This window comes from Hyalella azteca, unplaced genomic scaffold (assembly GCF_000764305.2).
Source record: "Hyalella azteca isolate HAZT.00-mixed unplaced genomic scaffold, Hazt_2.0.2 contig17868, whole genome shotgun sequence".
NCBI classification, from domain to species: Eukaryota; Metazoa; Arthropoda; class Malacostraca; order Amphipoda; family Hyalellidae; genus Hyalella; species Hyalella azteca.
The window spans coordinates 88,646-105,808 of NW_025947637.1; the positions used below are offsets into that span (position 1 = coordinate 88,646).

General features: G+C 39.3%; 2 protein-coding genes across 3 annotated transcripts in view; one reads left to right on the forward strand and one right to left on the reverse strand.

The window, feature by feature from the left end:
- The window catches only part of LOC108681070 (helicase SRCAP), a 33,441-nt gene extending 23,498 nt beyond the window's left edge, over positions 1-9,943 (forward strand). Inside the window, exons 26-38 of one of the 2 annotated variants that reach the window (XM_018170045.2) lie at positions 1,280-1,469; positions 2,437-2,596; positions 3,267-3,378; positions 3,545-3,796; positions 3,971-5,056; positions 5,304-5,384; positions 5,708-5,902; positions 6,245-6,391; positions 7,380-7,613; positions 8,015-8,128; positions 8,369-8,500; positions 8,883-9,118; positions 9,182-9,943. In XM_018170045.2, the coding sequence (XP_018025534.1) occupies positions 1,280-1,469; positions 2,437-2,596; positions 3,267-3,378; positions 3,545-3,796; positions 3,971-5,056; positions 5,304-5,384; positions 5,708-5,902; positions 6,245-6,391; positions 7,380-7,613; positions 8,015-8,128; positions 8,369-8,500; positions 8,883-9,080 (2,901 nt within the window). In that variant the 3' untranslated portion in view covers positions 9,081-9,118; positions 9,182-9,943. Of the gene's footprint in view, positions 1-1,279; positions 1,470-2,436; positions 2,597-3,266; positions 3,379-3,544; positions 3,797-3,970; positions 5,057-5,303; positions 5,385-5,707; positions 5,903-6,244; positions 6,392-7,379; positions 7,614-8,014; positions 8,129-8,368; positions 8,501-8,882 lie in introns of both variants that reach the window. The other variant, XM_018170044.2, reaches the window with a different exon arrangement.
- The window catches only part of LOC108681071 (protein KTI12 homolog), a 9,132-nt gene continuing 1,594 nt past the window's right edge, over positions 9,626-17,163 (reverse strand). The window contains exons 2-6 of the mRNA XM_018170047.2: positions 12,570-12,703; positions 11,903-12,079; positions 11,524-11,686; positions 11,136-11,231; positions 9,626-10,474 (exon numbers count right to left, since the gene is read on the reverse strand). Coding sequence (XP_018025536.1) covers positions 10,349-10,474; positions 11,136-11,231; positions 11,524-11,686; positions 11,903-12,079; positions 12,570-12,703 — 696 coding nt within the window. The 3' untranslated portion in view covers positions 9,626-10,348. The remainder of the gene's footprint in view (positions 10,475-11,135; positions 11,232-11,523; positions 11,687-11,902; positions 12,080-12,569; positions 12,704-17,163) is intronic.

Consider the following 17,163-nt stretch of genomic DNA (forward strand, 5'->3'; position numbering starts at 1 on the left):
GCATGATAGTGTACACGCCTACCATAACCATCGCTTGCACCTACCACAACCTCACCTATTTTACATTGCTTTATTTCGTGCTTCGGCGTTGCACCTCCCTAACATTACATTCAATTTGTTTGCTGTGCTCTGAAGCTTTCAATTATCAATCTCTCAACATTCACATGACCCGCCGCTGCAAGGAAAAGTACAAATTAAACTCTGGCAAAGTTCTTTTATCGTTGGTTCTATTTTATTTTAACGACCTCGTGATGTCATACGATGTTCACGGGATTAAATCTCTTCTTCATTTGTTGCACTTCAACTTATAACTATAGTTCCCGTCAATTAATAGACTTGGCTTTAAAAATTTCACGTTCAATTGGAAATATTCCGCAACACTAACTCTTTTACACTCGCACAACTGCAAAGGGCGGCAGCCACAGCAGCAGCAACGTCGGCCTTAGCAGTTTTCCCTCGATACACTAAACCACAACTTGGTGCAGTGCACTATCATGCGCTGTGCAGGGAGACACAACTTGGTGCAGTGCACTATCATGCACTGCAAGGAACCACAACTTGGTGCAGTGCACTATCATGCATTGTACAGGGAGCCACAACTTGGTGCAGTGCACTATCATGCACTGTGCAGGCAACCTCAACTTGTTGCAGTGCTCTATCATGCACTGTGATAAGAACCCCACTATAGTAGTGCAGGAAACCGTTATACTAACGTAGTACAGTGCATATCATGCACTGTGCAGGAAATCACGATTTGGTACATTGCATTATCCTGCACTGAAGAAACCACCTCCATGAGAAAGCGTCCGTATTTATTTTATAAAATGGCATTACTCTACTATGAGAAGACAGCTTGGTTTTAGATGCAAGAGTCAGAGCTACCATCTATAACCTAGGTTACTTCGTCAGAAAGAGTTGTTAGAAGTATAGTTCAATATATCCGAAATTGTTAGCATAATGGCAATGGAAGTGCCGCTAAGTGACTAATTTTGCAGAGTTATGATCCGTCAAAATAAAATAAGTATTAGTGGAATACTTACAACACTGGCACATTTTCTTTACATCTCACATGGACACAAGAAATGACTTTGTTGCTACTTTCAATGTATTCCTGGTAGAAGTAAATTGTATTTCTCGCTACTAATATTTCTGGTAGGACAGACAAGTTCGTTCCGGAGAATTATTTATGCTTATACTGAAAATGCATTCAAATTCGATGCTATGGTACAAGGATGTTAAGACTCTTATGGCGAATATTGTAGTGGACGTGTTCGTGCAGCTGTGGCTTCCCGTGGTTGACATGAAGGGACTGGACGTGTGGCTTCCTCCTACGCCACCTAGGGGGACTGGGGACCGTTTCGTGGACCTGAGTCCCCCAGGCTACGTGAAGGATCTCATGACGGAGAGCGCCCTCCCTCCTGTCACGTTCAGGGCGCCGAGGCACAAGCGCATGAGGATCGCTCCAGCAGGTTACATTCGTTTCAAAACTTATTCATGTATTTTTTGGATCATTTTTATAATTTAATCACTTGAAAATCACACGATGATTAAGCAGAATTCGCTGGTACACTTAATTAATAGTGGAATTGTCAATTGCTGGACAAATATTTGTCTGTGCGCATCAGAAGTCCTATGGGATTTCGCGTTCCTAGGGGGATTGTTCCTGAGCGCCCCACCGCTGAGCTCTCGGTGTCTGACTGCTGGTCTCAGTTGTGGGGTTAAGTTTATTAGGTAGGCAGGATTCCTTTCATTTCCCTTCTCTGACTCTCTCGTGCGGCCGGCCGACGTCCCGTGGAAGCGACCTCTTGTTCGAGTGTTTTCGTTTCTGTTGCTTTTCACCTGTCCCTCCTTGTCACTTTGTCTCTTTGTGATGCTAACGCTGCTTCCTTCGAGCCAGCTTCGGCGGGCTGGACAATTGAGACCTTCCGCCCCTTGAGGGTGATGATTAACTTTATATTTTAAATAATTGAGACCTTCCGCCTTACTGGCGATGTTATATTTTGACCTTCGGTGCGAAATAGCTTGATAGCTGAAGTGCTAGTAAACCGTCATACTACTACTACTGTTCAAATATTCTGATGCTCATAGTTTTGAAAGGGCTGGGAAGGAAGACATTCGGGTCGTTAGAAGTATTAGAAGGGCTATGAATAACCGGCTTATTTACCACAATACTTCGTCGACTCCTCCACCTTTAATCAGTTCCCTATGCCGATCACGAAGCAATTTTTCGACGTGCGAAACGGCAATTGTTCATTCGCCACTATTAATTACTACGTTCTATTTACGAGCAAAGTTATCGTTGTTTACATTTCATCTTTTATGTTCATTAAGTAAGACCACACATATATCAACAGTGAGAGTATTTGACGATTTTTTTAGTTACAGCTTCATGTAATAATAATTAATAAGACCCAACGTGATCTTGTACACCTACAGGCAACGAAAGTGACCGGTCACGTCACTTGGAGGAGTCGTTCGTCGCGCCGCGATCTCTGTTCGACCGCGCGGGCGTCGTGAGCAGCAACACGATACGCTTCAAGCGCGAGTTCACCCTGGCCAAGTTCCGCAACACTCCGCGAGGCGCGGCGGTCTACAGGTGACAGTAGCGATTTATGTTTCTTGATTTGTAACATGAAAATTGATACATTGACATGTTGATGTTCAACTTGAATGTTGATTGGAGTTACTTCTTAATAAGAGTGTATGCAATAACGCTGTAGTATTTACATTATTTTACGTTTATTTAATGCAAGATGAAGATTTATACGAGTCTTTTGCTGATGTTAACATGAGTATCAGATGGAGTAACCTATTGATGTTCTATATAATTTTTAATGCGGGTCATTTTTTCATGTTGAACCCGAAATACGCTCGTACATGTGCGAGTACACTTATTGTTCTCAACCTAATGATTGATACAATTGCATCATTTGATGTTCAACCTGAAGGTTGACGCTTGTTAATTTGTTCATTATCCAAGTGCAAAATGGAAAGAGTGATGGCTTTCGTTTAAATCGATTAGAACCACTCCTATTGAGCCTCGACTTAGAATGGTAGTTAAAGTGAATGGTAATAGAGCTAAGTGAAAGTATGGGTAAACGGTAATAAAGCTTTATGAAAATATAGGTAAAGGGTAATAGAGCTAAAAAAAGGGTAATAGAGCTAAAAACATAATATGGTAGGTAATGGGTAGTAGAGGTAAATGTTAATAGCGGTAAATAGTAATAGAGATAAATGTGATTGTAATAAACCATATTCCTGCACAGATCTGCAGGAGGAGCTTGTGCACTAGGCAGCGGCGCCCTCAAGTCTTCAGACGACGCTTGGCTGGAGTGGAGTCAGCAGGAGGACGCCACAATCTTGCTCTTCATTTCAATGGTGTGTTGGTGGCCCTTGAATGTAGATGGGCGGGCGACGAGTTGGAGGTTTAAATGCTTATTGTGGGCATTGAAATGAAATGAGTTCTGTAATAAATACTGTGCTTCTCATAAAGAATGTGTGAATTTAGTGTTTTGTGAGGCTTGATGTTGATTTTGTTTCTCAGTGCGGGCTGGACTCTCCGAACCCTGGCCACACCGTCAACTGGGACTTACTAGCTGATCAAGTGAACCGTGTCTCGCGGTCCTACCGCAGCCCTCGGGCGTGTCGGGCTCGGCATGACTTTTTCCTGACGAAGGTGCCTACCCTCGCTCAGAAGGACGGCGCAGCTCCCGCTGTCTCCACCACCGACAATGTCAGACTAGTAGCTCTTGCTTCGGCGGGTATGGCTAATCGCGGCCATCCTAAAACAACCAAGGTTAATATTGATTACACGTGAAAATTTCTTTTGCACGTTTCTGCTATTGAAATGCTGTTGGAGTTTTATTAATGACAACTGAGGCGCTTATAAATGTAGTCATTCCCATATTTTATAGTATTTTAAACGAGATTGTTTGTCTTAATTTTATGTGAGTGACTGTTTTTTTTACAGAGCCGTGGTGCCGGCAGCGGAGGTGGTAGTCTCGCAGACAACACTGACTTCGCAACGGAATCAGCTCGTCGCTTCGAGGCAGCGAAACAAGCCAAGCTACAACATGCATCTAAAGCCAAATCCCTTGCCGCCGTTGGCGCTGGCCTACGCACTACTAAAAGCTCGCCTGCCATATCTCCGACAGGCGTCGTCTGGGAAGTTCCACTTACTCCTGAGCAGGTAGCAGCCACGCGCCCAGAAAGGATAAAAGAAAAAGAGAAACAGAAACTTTTGGAACAGTCAAGATTGCAACAACAGCAACAACTACAGCAGCAACTCCAGCAGCAACTTCAGCAGCAAGTCATCCAACAACCGACCGTTCAAGTGACTGGAGGTGCTGTGGTGCAGCAATCACAGCCTCAGCAAGTCGTTTCTCAGCCCCTTCAGCAACAATCTGTTACGCAACAGCAACATCTGGGAACTGCAACACTTCACCACCATCACCAACAACAAATAATTGGAAATGTTGTGAGCAGAAATGCTGTCGTAGTTTCTTCAGCTGGCACCAACACTGTGAGTGGACTGCTAACCACCGCTGCTACTATTACTGGAACTGTTCCACTTTCTGGAACCGTGGTGACTCCGGCAATTGGAGCGACCAGCGCGACCAGTACTGTTGTACCTCCGGCGTCTACTAACCTGGGTACTCCTCAGGTAGTAACGGTTGCATCGCTGGCATCAGGTCTCATTGCAACGGCAAACATTGCAACCAGCAGCAATACTTCAACAGCTGGCATCTTACTTCCGTCCAGCAGCGCGAACGTGCGCTCTATAGCCGCGTCTGTTCCATTAGCCGTATCGTCCATCGGAACTACCGCCCGCAGTGCTAAGCTCACCGCCGCGTTACAGGAACTCAGACCGCAAGGGACACAAGGTGCCACAGTTGTGAGCATGGCGTCGTTGGCGCAGATACAAGCTGCTGCCAAGTTTTCCCAGCCAATCCAGGTGACGGGCATACAAACCAAAGCAGGAGTCTCCGGACCGCGCACTATCACACCAAGCCAGCTAACCTATATTCATCCTCAGCAGGCGATCAAACGCCTACAAGTAAGTGTTGACTTCAACTTTTACTTGCGTGTTGAGTTATGTTTTCATATCAAGAAATCGGTTATACGTCTTTTGAAGGAGCCGTCACAAATAAACTGCAAGCTGAAATTAGAGTTCCAATATTAAGCATTTAAAATGTGTAATTTTCTATTGTTTGAAATGCTTTTTATTTGAATTTCATTTCTCCTTCAAATCCCTTGCCATCATTTTCCTATGAAGAAAATAATTCTAAATATTTTCGTTGCAGATCGGAACGGGCACCACCTCTGGCCAGAAGCTTCCCGTTGCGGTATCAGGGTCCAATCTTCAGGGTATCACCGCCATTCAAGTCAGTAGTTTTAAATCATTCCATTTTCCGCTTCTTTGTAGTCATACTAATTCTGTTTGATTAGGTCACAACATATTATTTGATTAATTTGTGCACTATTAAATAGCTTTAAATTTTGGTTAATCATGGTAAATACCTTATAAAAATATCGTTCTCTTTTCGGTTCCTATACATTCAAATAGATTGACAATGCTGTTATCAATACGTATGCCGCACATTTCTTTTTATAATTCCATCAAGGACCGCCTTCCATCGTTGTACAAAATTTTTGTGATTCCTAGTATTTTTCATTTACGAGATAATACATTTAAGTATTTTATCAGGTGTCACAGGCTAGTCGAAGTCAAATTATCAAACACGGTGGCGCTGCAGTCGTGTCGGTGACAACTTCCGCCGCTGCTCTTCATCCCCAGCAGACAAAGACTATCACCAGGACAGTCTCTGAAGCAGAGATGAACGCAATTATCCGCAGGCAACAACAACAACAGCAGCATGCAAAGACTAGCTCACTCACACAGGTACAATTTCATCGGAATTCTGTCAAAAAGGATCCAAATCTAACTATGTGTCTTAACTCATCTTCTTCGTGCAATCGAGATTTAGACCATAAATTTGTAGTGTTCCAATGAGATTACATAATTAGATCATTTCTTTTTTTATTTAATAACTCTGTTATTGCATTACATGAAGCATTTCTCTGAGCTGTCTACTGGATAGACAGAGCGATCGTTTAAATTTTTAATTTCTGGAGAGACGTTTCAAAATAGTTAAGCTCCACGTTTAGGTACCTATTTTATGCAACTTTCATTAGATTAAACTTGAAAATTTAAAATTAAGGAGGCTTCATTTTTTGTCTCCAGGTTGGGAGTATCGCACTGAGCAGTGCCAATGCCAGCATCCTAGCATCAGGCGGCAGCATCATCAGTACGGGGAGCAGCAACGCCACCATCCTGAAGGCTGCCGGTACTGCCTCTGGGGGCGCCCAAACAACCTCTACCGGCATTGCAGTTAGTATCCTCAAATACTTTCTTCTGACGTCTTTATTCGTGCAATATTTCCTCAATGGAAACAAGATGAGTTCAATTTTGAATAATGGCTGGGAAAATGTGCTTGTTTTATTGCATGGCATATATTTAACTTTGTACTAAAATTCTTATTGTGTGTCCTCTTTTTAACATGAGAGTTAAAATCTAATCTGGCGAAGTGATGATTATTGGAATATACATCGGCAAGAATTATTTCTTTTCATCAGTGCACGATAAAAGTGAACGATTCTGGGTTAAAATTATTTTGTTATTTCTGATATTGCAATAATTATGTTCATTTGGTGAAACATTTTAATGCTCATCAATTCTGTTTCTCACCTAAACTCACAATTCGAAGTAGGAACATTGGTAACTTGAATTGTATTTCAGTTAAGAAATAAATTATGCCAGTGTATATCAAATCATACTCATAAAAGTCTTGCAAAATGTATTGCGATTGTTGAAAATTTATGAATAGATAAAGTTGTCTGCCTCTTGTGAGATGAAGTGCTGTCACGAGAAGTCAAAACTGGAAAAGCTCACTAATATTTAATTATCATAAATTCTTCGAACTTAACATCAACAGTATTTGAGATGCAAACGACAGAGATGAATGGGGAAAGTAGTGTAGAAAAGGAATTTGAAATTCAACTGCTTCTGCTGTTCAAATTTTAGATCTTAACAACTCATGGATTTATTTATAGATAGTGTTGTAGTGTCAGTTCAAGCAAAAAAACGAATGCCTTTTCTAAATGCTTTTCACCGAATTATTATCTAGAATAATGTATATTGTTCATCAGATCAACTGCACCTCATCAATCTAATTTATGATTACTTAAAGTTAGATTTGAACAATCCATTCATGTCGAGCAGTTGTATCAGGTTCGGTCAAATCAATAGAATCGGCATACTTTAATCTAGTCGACAATTTTCTTAGCGTAAGTTTTAACTTCGGATTCTTGACGTACAGCTGAATGCAAAACAGCAGTTGCAGCAGCGCGTAACTGCCGCGACGACTGTGATGAAAGGCGCCACGGTAGGTCTTCAGTTGGGCACCAAGTGCACGCCAGGTTCTGGCGGCCTCGGCACTCTTCAGATCATACAAGGGACGCCCGGACAGAAGGGCGGCGCCATGCAGCAGATTCAGGTCTTCAAGCAAGTCACTCCACAGACCGTTCATCATCTTGCTTCTGTATCTTCCCACGTAAGTATTTTTCTCCCCCATTGCTCTGCTATTTATTTGTGTATCTATAATATTTGCCATGTAAATTCTGAGCGTGCCACATTAATATTTCCATGTTTCGCTTTTAAAAAATGTTTTAGTATTCAGATAATTCTTCAAATACATTTCGTTTGTTGATGAATTTTGTGGTGAGACGTTTAACCAACTTCGAACTAACCAGTTCATTTGGTTAGTGAAACTAACCAGTTCGAACATTTTTGGGGTATATTCTCTTTGTGGTTACTTTTCCTGCGCTTACACTGTAGTTATCCACCTATTCTGTGTAAGGCCAGGATTAATCTTTCACTACATATAGTGTCCTCCAGATCAAAAGTCAGGAGGATGCTACTTTCGTATCCTTAATAATGGATCTCATTCCCCAGGGTGGGACTGTTCTCACTACCGCCAAGAATATAGGCAGCAGCAGCAACCTGCAAGGCACAACTAAAGTTTTGCCAGCAAGTGTTGCACATCAAGGAATTCGACAAACTATTCAGGTCTGTCTCGTGAATCATCTGGTTTTCACAATTAAATATTAATTTCATTCGCCTCGACACTTACTTCCTTAGTACGTGTCTATAACGTGAAATTATTACACCGCGACAAAGTAACTTCATGTATATACTTTCACATCTAAATTATTACTGTAGAAGTACTACAATTAATAGGTTGATGGAATAAAAATATTAACGAGACCTAATAGTTTGTAGCAATAAGCAAGTCCCCCTTCCCCTCAGGTTGTATCGGCTGGTGGATCGCTGGTCAGCAGTGCAGGAGCCATCAGAGTTTCGGGCGCAGGCACAGGGTCGCCCACGCTCACGTTGCCGGCGTCCGCGGTGCGCATGGCCACTCCGCAACTGCTTTCGCAGGTACCTTACTTGTTGAGCGCAATGTGCTTCATAGTTATTGAAAAAAAAACTTGTATTGCCGCTCTGTACCCTCAAATCTTATTTATTTTCTCTAATAACACTCTGGTAATTCCTAGTTTTTAACATCAGATGTTTATCATAATACCTGCTGGTATATCATTCTGGGTAGAATCTTTTCTCGTCTCTCGATCTGACTTAAATGACTGAAACTGAAATGATTTGGATAATGATTACGAGGATACTTAATTTATGTAATTTTAACTGGCCATATTGCAGAATAGGTTATAATCTTTTTGCTCGAAAAGCAACAGATTGTATTATTGAATACACCTAATTGATAGCTGCCTTACTCACTATCCGGACATCACTGGAATATGCTCAGGTGTCAGCAGCCCTCCAGCAAGGCCAAACGGTAACTGTGCCTGGGCGTGGCGCCTCCTCCGCACCAACCAGCGTACGGATCTCTCAGCCAATAACAGTGCAGCCTCAGCAGCTTTCTCTTCAAACTTTACCACAGCAACAACAAACTACACAGAATCCACCTCAGCAGCAGACGCCACAGTCGTCTTCTCAGCCTTAAAAGCGTACGCGACTCGAAAACTCTTTCTCTTAGACTGTGGGAGAAGATGAATATGTGATTGAAGAAGGGGGGATTTACTGCCCTCGTCTCCAACTCAGCAGTTGTCATCTTGGCAGATTCCCGAAATATAATCATGTCATTAAGGAAATGAAAATTTACTGCCCTAGACTCCAACTCAATCGTTGTTTTCTGAGCAGATCAGCTATAAATGCGGGCTCTGTCTGAAGGCACTAAACGTTTCACCTGTTATTTGCCCTGTTCGAGATACCATTAGCACAGAAGCTCAACTGTGCGTACTGGTTTAGACACTCACAGTATCTCAAATGAATTGTGTACGAGTTATGTTTGCTAATGCAAAGATGCTGGGCATTTCACTCACTTGACTGTTGTCATATGTCCTTAAGGAATCAATTAAATTATTGAGATCATAAGTCTCGCGGAATAGGTCGGCGACTACGGATCCATGTACTATGCATTTATGGTGAAAGTCTATTTGATGACGCTGTATATTTATTATTGACATTTTTATAGGATTAAAAAAAAACTTGAAATAAATTTTGTATTTAGTTGCAATTTCACTTGATAATGCCGCTCACATTTGAATTATATTTCGAGATTAACATTTCTTAGTTTTCTTGGCTAGAGCTGTAAAATACAGTTCATCACTGGTGGATAGGTAGGACCGTAGATACTTCTCGTAAATATTATTTTTTAAGGCATTCGCGGACATGAAATCTGAACTGGGTGCTGTAGGGAGATGCCGCTAAAAGTAGCGTTCTCTGTGGACGTACCCGCACTCCCGCGCTCTCTAAGTGTGTATGCATCCCCTGAAGCTTTTCAGCCAAATAAATAGTCATTACCGAGCCTCTACTCACTTATCCCAACGTTTTTTTACGGAACAGAAAACGATTCCTAAACTTCTGCCACTTTTATTCGACACTGATATGTTTTCAAGAACTTAAACGTGGCAAATCAAGTCTATGATCATTGGAACCTTGAACATGGATCGCAACACCTTTTTGAATGTTTTCCGCAACATTTTATACGAGTTTTGTACGATGTCTTTCTCTTAAAAACACTTGAAAAAAAAAAATCGATAATGATTTATTCAATTAGTGAAATTGCTTAGATGCCTACCTTTCAGTCGGTGCCTAATAATTCGAGGCTCGCGCTAATCTGATGTTTATTGAGGACGTCAACCTAATGTTAAATTTCAAACTCGATTTTTCCTTGGGGGAAGGTGATAAAGATGAATTTTCACCAAATATTTATTGGATTATTGTGTTGAGATAACTCACAAAAGAAGAAATTATTTCCTCTTCACTGCTCATAGAGCGAGTTTTGCTGTATGCAATAAACTGCCGCCGAGCTCTGCTCAGCTCGGCCAAGCTTACCTGTGGTGAAGATAGGGAAAATATTAGTCCAACCTCGTCTATGATATTCCAGGTAATGTATTTTTACGAGTGGTCATAGTAAAAAAAAAGATGAATCTGGCCATTTGAGAACATTTGAACACTCATTGAACAAATTTAAATTTTTCTGGTATCAAAGTATACAATGAAAGTTTGCAGCGCTTAAGCCTTTCTTTTTTTTCAATGGCAGAAAAAATGCGTCCGGACACGGCAACGTTTCGATCGTGAAGAACTGATACAAAAACAAGCCACTAAACTGTGTCTTCGTGGTTAAAAAGAATAGTTCTTGGACAAAAATACAAAAGGACTTGCCTCGTAGAGATTAGGTATTTTTGATGTGTCATAGGGTTGGGAACAACATACAGAACAATAAATAGAATGCTTTTTTAGAGTACCTGTAACAGGAGGATAGGGCTCGTGCATTATACATAAATGCACATTAACTAAAAATTGCTGTTCAAATCTCTTGCGTCCATTAATTAACATTCACCCATGCGTTATAAGATTGACTGAATATTAATGAAAAACAAATTAACTTTAATGCCATCTTGCAATCACTATAAAAAACTTCTTGTGTAATTAAATTTAGGATACAACATCTTAAGCTTTACCTTAATGTGCTACCTATGTAACCTCCACTCACCTTCCTACAAGCAATAAAACGATGGCGGGAGCGCGGTACAACGATCTCTCCGATCGCTTCGGTCTTTTGTACGTCCACTATAGAAGCCACCACCTCCTGCTCATATGCACGAACGTAATCATACTTTGCAATTAGTGATATCGTTCTTTAGCTGTAGCTAGAGATTATGTTCTATTGCTGGAAAAAATAACTGAAATTTTTCACAATGTTCAAATTAACTATACAAAGAATTAGGCAAAATATTGTAGTAATTATTACAGCTTATCAACAATTCAACAATTGTGTCCATATATGTACCTAAATAAATCGAAAAATATGAATCAATTGACAGGTTTGTGAAAAGTGTCAATGCATTTAATTTATGTCTCATTTGCAGCAAGCAACAAACTTGGGTGAGGCGGTCCAGACAATGGAGGAAGTTACTGTCAGTAAGAGGTTGCAGCTGAGTGGCTTGGTGCGGTTTGACAGCCCGGCCACTGAACAGCGCCTCCTTCAGACCATTCCAGTCAAACTCTTGATCAGGCCGTGCAGCAAACAATGGAGAATCCCATCTGCTCTAGACATTTCAATGGTCATTATTTAAGACTCAAAATATAGAATTTCTTTTTTGATCATATGTTGACAACAAATTCATTTGCAAGAATTGAGTAAGGAGTAATCATTTCATCAACAAAATAAACATAACAGTGTCTTACTGTTGAAAACATTTCAGAGTAAGATTTCTACTGCAACAAATTGTATTGTGCAGATTTAAAATTTCATTTTACCTATTTCTGCTGTCAGGAGCTTCATATCTGAAGACGAGTGCATCAAATGTTTCTTTGTCATACTGCTGAGCAGAAGCTTGGGTCAGGTTCCACTGCCAGGCTTGCTCTGGTGATACCATGCACTGCACAACACAGTGGGCGGTGCTATGCTGCTTGCTCACGCAGTACAGCTCATACCTCCATGAAAATATTAGCAGGAAAATGTAGAAAGATATCTAGTTGGTAAAACCAGGATAATGTTTTATGGAGATAATACTGACCCACATTGGCATGAAGTAGTTTCCAAGTATATTCATTGAGACAAATATTCATTGAGTATATTCAAGTGAGACATAAATATCTTGAATTCTCTATCTTTTTTTTCCATTTTAACAGGCATTCATCACCTATTTCCTATAAAATTTTATTCACTTCTTAAGACTTTATTCCGAGATAAATGTAAAAAATAAAACAGAACACAATTCCAATAAAATCAACAGTAAAGAGTTACCGTACTTCACAAAATATAAATTAGATAAAGCAAAATTTACATTTGAGGTCTTTAACAGCAAGGCGGATGCAACCTGCTGAATTCAGCATTTTGGCTGTAACAGTCTTGTTCAGACTCAGATGTTATAAGAAATCAGTACAGACATTAAATTTTATAAATATGATTCACTGCAATTACCTGAAACCTTTGATGTAGTTGGAAGCATCAACCACAACAACTGTATGATTGTCAATTGAACGTAGCACAGAAGATTTCAAACTTGCACGAGCAGTCTTTTCAGCATTGCTGTTATTGTGTGTTTCATTTTTATCCTGAAATATATATATAAAGTACAACTGTATGAAAGGATTTAATGCAGTTTATGAACCAGTGTCAAATACTTATGATCTGGAATAGTACCCATAATATACATATTTCAAGCTTCATTCTCCATCTTTTAGTTTGCATGATAATATTATGAACAATATAATGGAAATATTGAGACAAGTACCATAACTATTGAATAGAAATTGAAGATTTTAAATTAAAATTTCTTGATATTTATGCTTCAACTTGTAAATATATACATTTCTACAAAGCAGAAAATGATACTCAATATTTTTGCAATAGTGAAATGTATTTCTACATACTAGCTATGTTCATATCAAGTCACGACTCGGGTGCATAAGTGGAAAATTGGACAATAACCACCCATGAATAAGAACACTAGTGAATCTGGCCAATTTCACCTATTCTTAACCCTTTACGCCCTGAATTTCTGGGATGAAAATCGTAAAATTCACTTTTTCGGTTTTAAGTCTCACTTCAAAGCTGACATTCTGACCTATCCAACGGTACCAAAATCGTCTCTGTATGTTGATTTATGCCTTGACGACAGTTCGTGAAAGGGTTATGGGTGGGCGAGTTCTTTAACATTTAATATGGGCAAAAATTACTGGTCGGGCACATAAATAGACAACCTGAAGACGCTGCTCTTTAGTTACCCGGCTGCTGTCGTGTGGGATGGTGCTCATGCAGTTGTTCCCACCATCCTTGACTGAATTTCGGCTCCAGTAATGTCTAGTCTTGCATCTATGTCACCTTGAATGCCTATTTTGAGGGGCTCGGGACTTTGTCGCGCCCTACTGAACATTTACACTTATTGTCACTGCAAACCTATCTCCTCCCAGAGTTTTTAAGCTACAGCAATGAGTAATATACCGTTCGATTCGCAAATAAAAGATCTAGAGATTGGTCGAAGCTTTTTTTTTCATTTTCGTTATAGTTTTGAAAATATTTTGAAAAAAGGGGAGGGGAAATTCAAAAGGGGGGGGGGAGAACCAATTTTTTTCGAAAAATGCCCACTCCACCCACAAAAATTAGAATTTTGAAAAACAGCAAGTACCAATTGATAGATATGGTCCTTACGCATCGAATGATATGCGTCTCAATGTTGTAGCTCAAAATCATAGGAGGTGATAGATTTCTACAGTACCCCCTTTTTGTCAGTTTTCTAAGAATTTCACGTTTTCTTCCACTTTTTTGGAAAAATTCCCACGAACAAAAAAGTCTTAGATTTATCTTTTACATATGTGTACCAAGTTTCAAAGTTATCTGTCAGTAATTAACCGAAATAGAATTTCCATAAGAAATTGGACATTGCCATTGGAAATTGGAAATTTTATTTCGGTTACTTACCAACAGATAACTTTGAAACTTGGTACACATATGTAAAAAATAAATCCAAGACTTTTTTTATTCTTGTGAATTTTTCGAAAAAATGACAGAAAACGTGAAATTGTTGGAAAACCGAGGTTTTTTTCTGTGTGACGAATTCATCACGCCAGGGCGTAAAGGGTTAATTTCTTATCATTCAATATCCAATCATCCAAACGGCCTTCAGCCGTTATCCCAATTTCTTCAGAGAAAAATAGGAAAAACAGCCCATTTTCAGCTGTGATTTTTCAAAAATTTAACTACAAGACTATAGTTTTTATATGCAATTTTAGAAAATTTACTCCAGATATTCCAAAATATAAATATTTAGGGTCTGAAAAATTAAGCAGATTTTTATTTTAGGAAAATATTATAAATATGAGAAGAATTCTATTCTAAATTGATACCATGGCAGTCTGCCATATCAAGTTCTCATGGTATGATAGTAGTTATATACATTTCATGCGGCATGAAATGTTTCAACCTTTTGAGCAGAAACTAGAAATTTCCTGCCATTTTTGGAGCCAGGAAATTCTCTCTAGATCAATTACTGTCAAATGGGGTCCAAACATTGGAGTACCACTTAAAATCAGCAAATACAAGTACACTTAAAGGATTCCTAATATATTCACAGACTTATTTAAAATTCTCAAACCATAATATTATTTCTACACAAACAGTTTATCACTATTTGATAGAGCAAGGTCAACTATCAACTTTGACACGTTTTTCGATGTTTTCACTGGGTGATGTGGACTTTTGCTCTGAGGATCTTAACATTTTCCCACCAGACCTAGTGTTTTGCAGAAATCTGGTGCGCAATAGTATGACATCACTATTTCAACTGTCTAGGTAGGCTATGCATGCATGCAACTAAGACAAAGCTTCTTAGGCCTATCTTAATATAAAGGAAAAAGATGAGAAGTATCGGAATTACCCATGATGTCGGAATATGGTGTGTTTACCCTATACCTAGCCATTCACTTCTTGCTACGTCCTTAAGGTGTTGGAATATGGTGCGTTTACCCTATTAGGGTAAACGTGGTATATTCCGACACATTAAGGACGCATCGAGAAATGAAAAACTAAAAAAAAATAACCGTATGCGTTACTCGAGTTCTGTTTGCTTTACGTGACTCTCAAAACACCGCACTACGCGCCAACAACGATGAAACATCACAAAGTGTTGCCATATTTATTTAAAAGCCTTTAGAATGCAAACCAACCCAATCCCTTTATTCCAACGCTGTGTGTGACTAAATTTGGCATGTTGTGAGACAAATTCCAGCCGCGCTCAAACTCTACAAATACGTAATTCCGACATCCTTGTGTTCGAATTTTGATTGCTGTGTGAGCTGTATTGGAATATGACACAGCTTTGAATTAGAACACTATTGAATATTGAACACTACTTATTTAGGATTTTAATTAACAGCTATTAAGCTTTTAATTAAGAAAATTTTAATTTTTGCACACAGCTTGGAACAAGCTGTGTGTCCAAATCAAGATGTGTCAGAATTAGTTTTTATGTGTCTAAATCCGTTTCTTATCTTAATCATCTATTAATTTATTTACCACTTGAAATTGGCAAATACAAGTATACTTAAAGGATTCCTAATATATTCACAGATGTATTTAAAAGTCTCAAACCATAATATTCTTTCTATACAAACAGTTTATCACTATTTGGTAGAGCAAGGTCAACTATCAACTTTGACACATTTTTTGATGATCTCACTGGGTGCCAGTGGGTGGCATGCACTGTCTCTCTTTGGATCTCAACATTTTCCCGCCAGATGGCCCAGACCTAGTGTTTTGGCAATAGTTTGGTGCACAAAGGTATGACATTACTATTTCAACCATCAACAAATGCGTGGAACTAAGACAAAGCTTAATATAAAGGAAAAACTAGAGAGGTTTCAGAATTACCCACGATGTCAGAATATAACGCATTTACCCTAGGCTACTCCTTTTGAATTTTGATGGTACCTCTTATCTTGAATATATTCTTGATTATTGATGGTCCTGATGGAGTCTTGTCTAATTGTAAACATACTAAGTTAACAATTTAGGCTGCACGATTTGAAATACCGTAAAATGGGGTAATTTTGACAATTTTTTTTCATAATGATGCCATTTTTTTACTAGATAAGTTAAAATTAAATTAAAACATGCAAAATACAGGTCTATACTCTAGCTTTACTCACCATAAATTGCTGGCTCCTGACCCACATAGTTTTGATGTAGTTTCAAAAAAAGTGATGGTCTTTGTTACCCCAGCTCTTGGGGTTTCTTTGACCGGGTGGTAAAATCAATTTTATTTTTTGGTAAAATAACTCCAGGTTGTGGTGCATTGTAGTACTAGTAGAACTCTTCTAGTTACATATGCAAAAGACAAATTTTAGGAAAGTGTCATAGTTTGCAAATGGGGGGCAATGGGCGAAATGTGACCACCTAATGGCAGCTGTGACAGGGTAACATTGACCGGTTTGGAAATTAAGTTAAAATTATCGTATATAAGACTCTGTAGAGTCTGAAACATAAAGAAAAAAACATTAATAGGAGTATCAAACATAAAATATGTTATATAGGTACCTATGGTAATTTTAACTTAATTTCCAAGCCGGTCAATGTTACCCCGTCACGGCTGCCATTAGGTGGTCAAAGTTACCCCATTGGGGGGCGGTGCCCCCCATCTGCAAACAATGACACTTTCCTAAAATTTGTCTTTTGCATAGGGTAAACGAGGTATATTCCGTCATCGTGGGTAATTCCGTCACCTCTCTAGTTTTTCCTTTATATTAAGCTTTGTTTTAGTTCCATGCGTTCATTGATGGTCGAAATGGTGACGTCATACATTTGCGCGTCAAACTAATGCCAAAACACTAGGTCTTGGCCATCTAGCGGGAAAATATTGAGATCCAAAGAGAGACAATGCACGCTACTCAGTGAGATCATCGAAAAATGTGTCAAATTTGACAGTTGACCTTGCTCTACCAAATAGTGAATAACTGTTTGTATAGGAAGAATATTATGGTTTGAGACTTTTAAATACATCTGTGAATATATTAGGAAT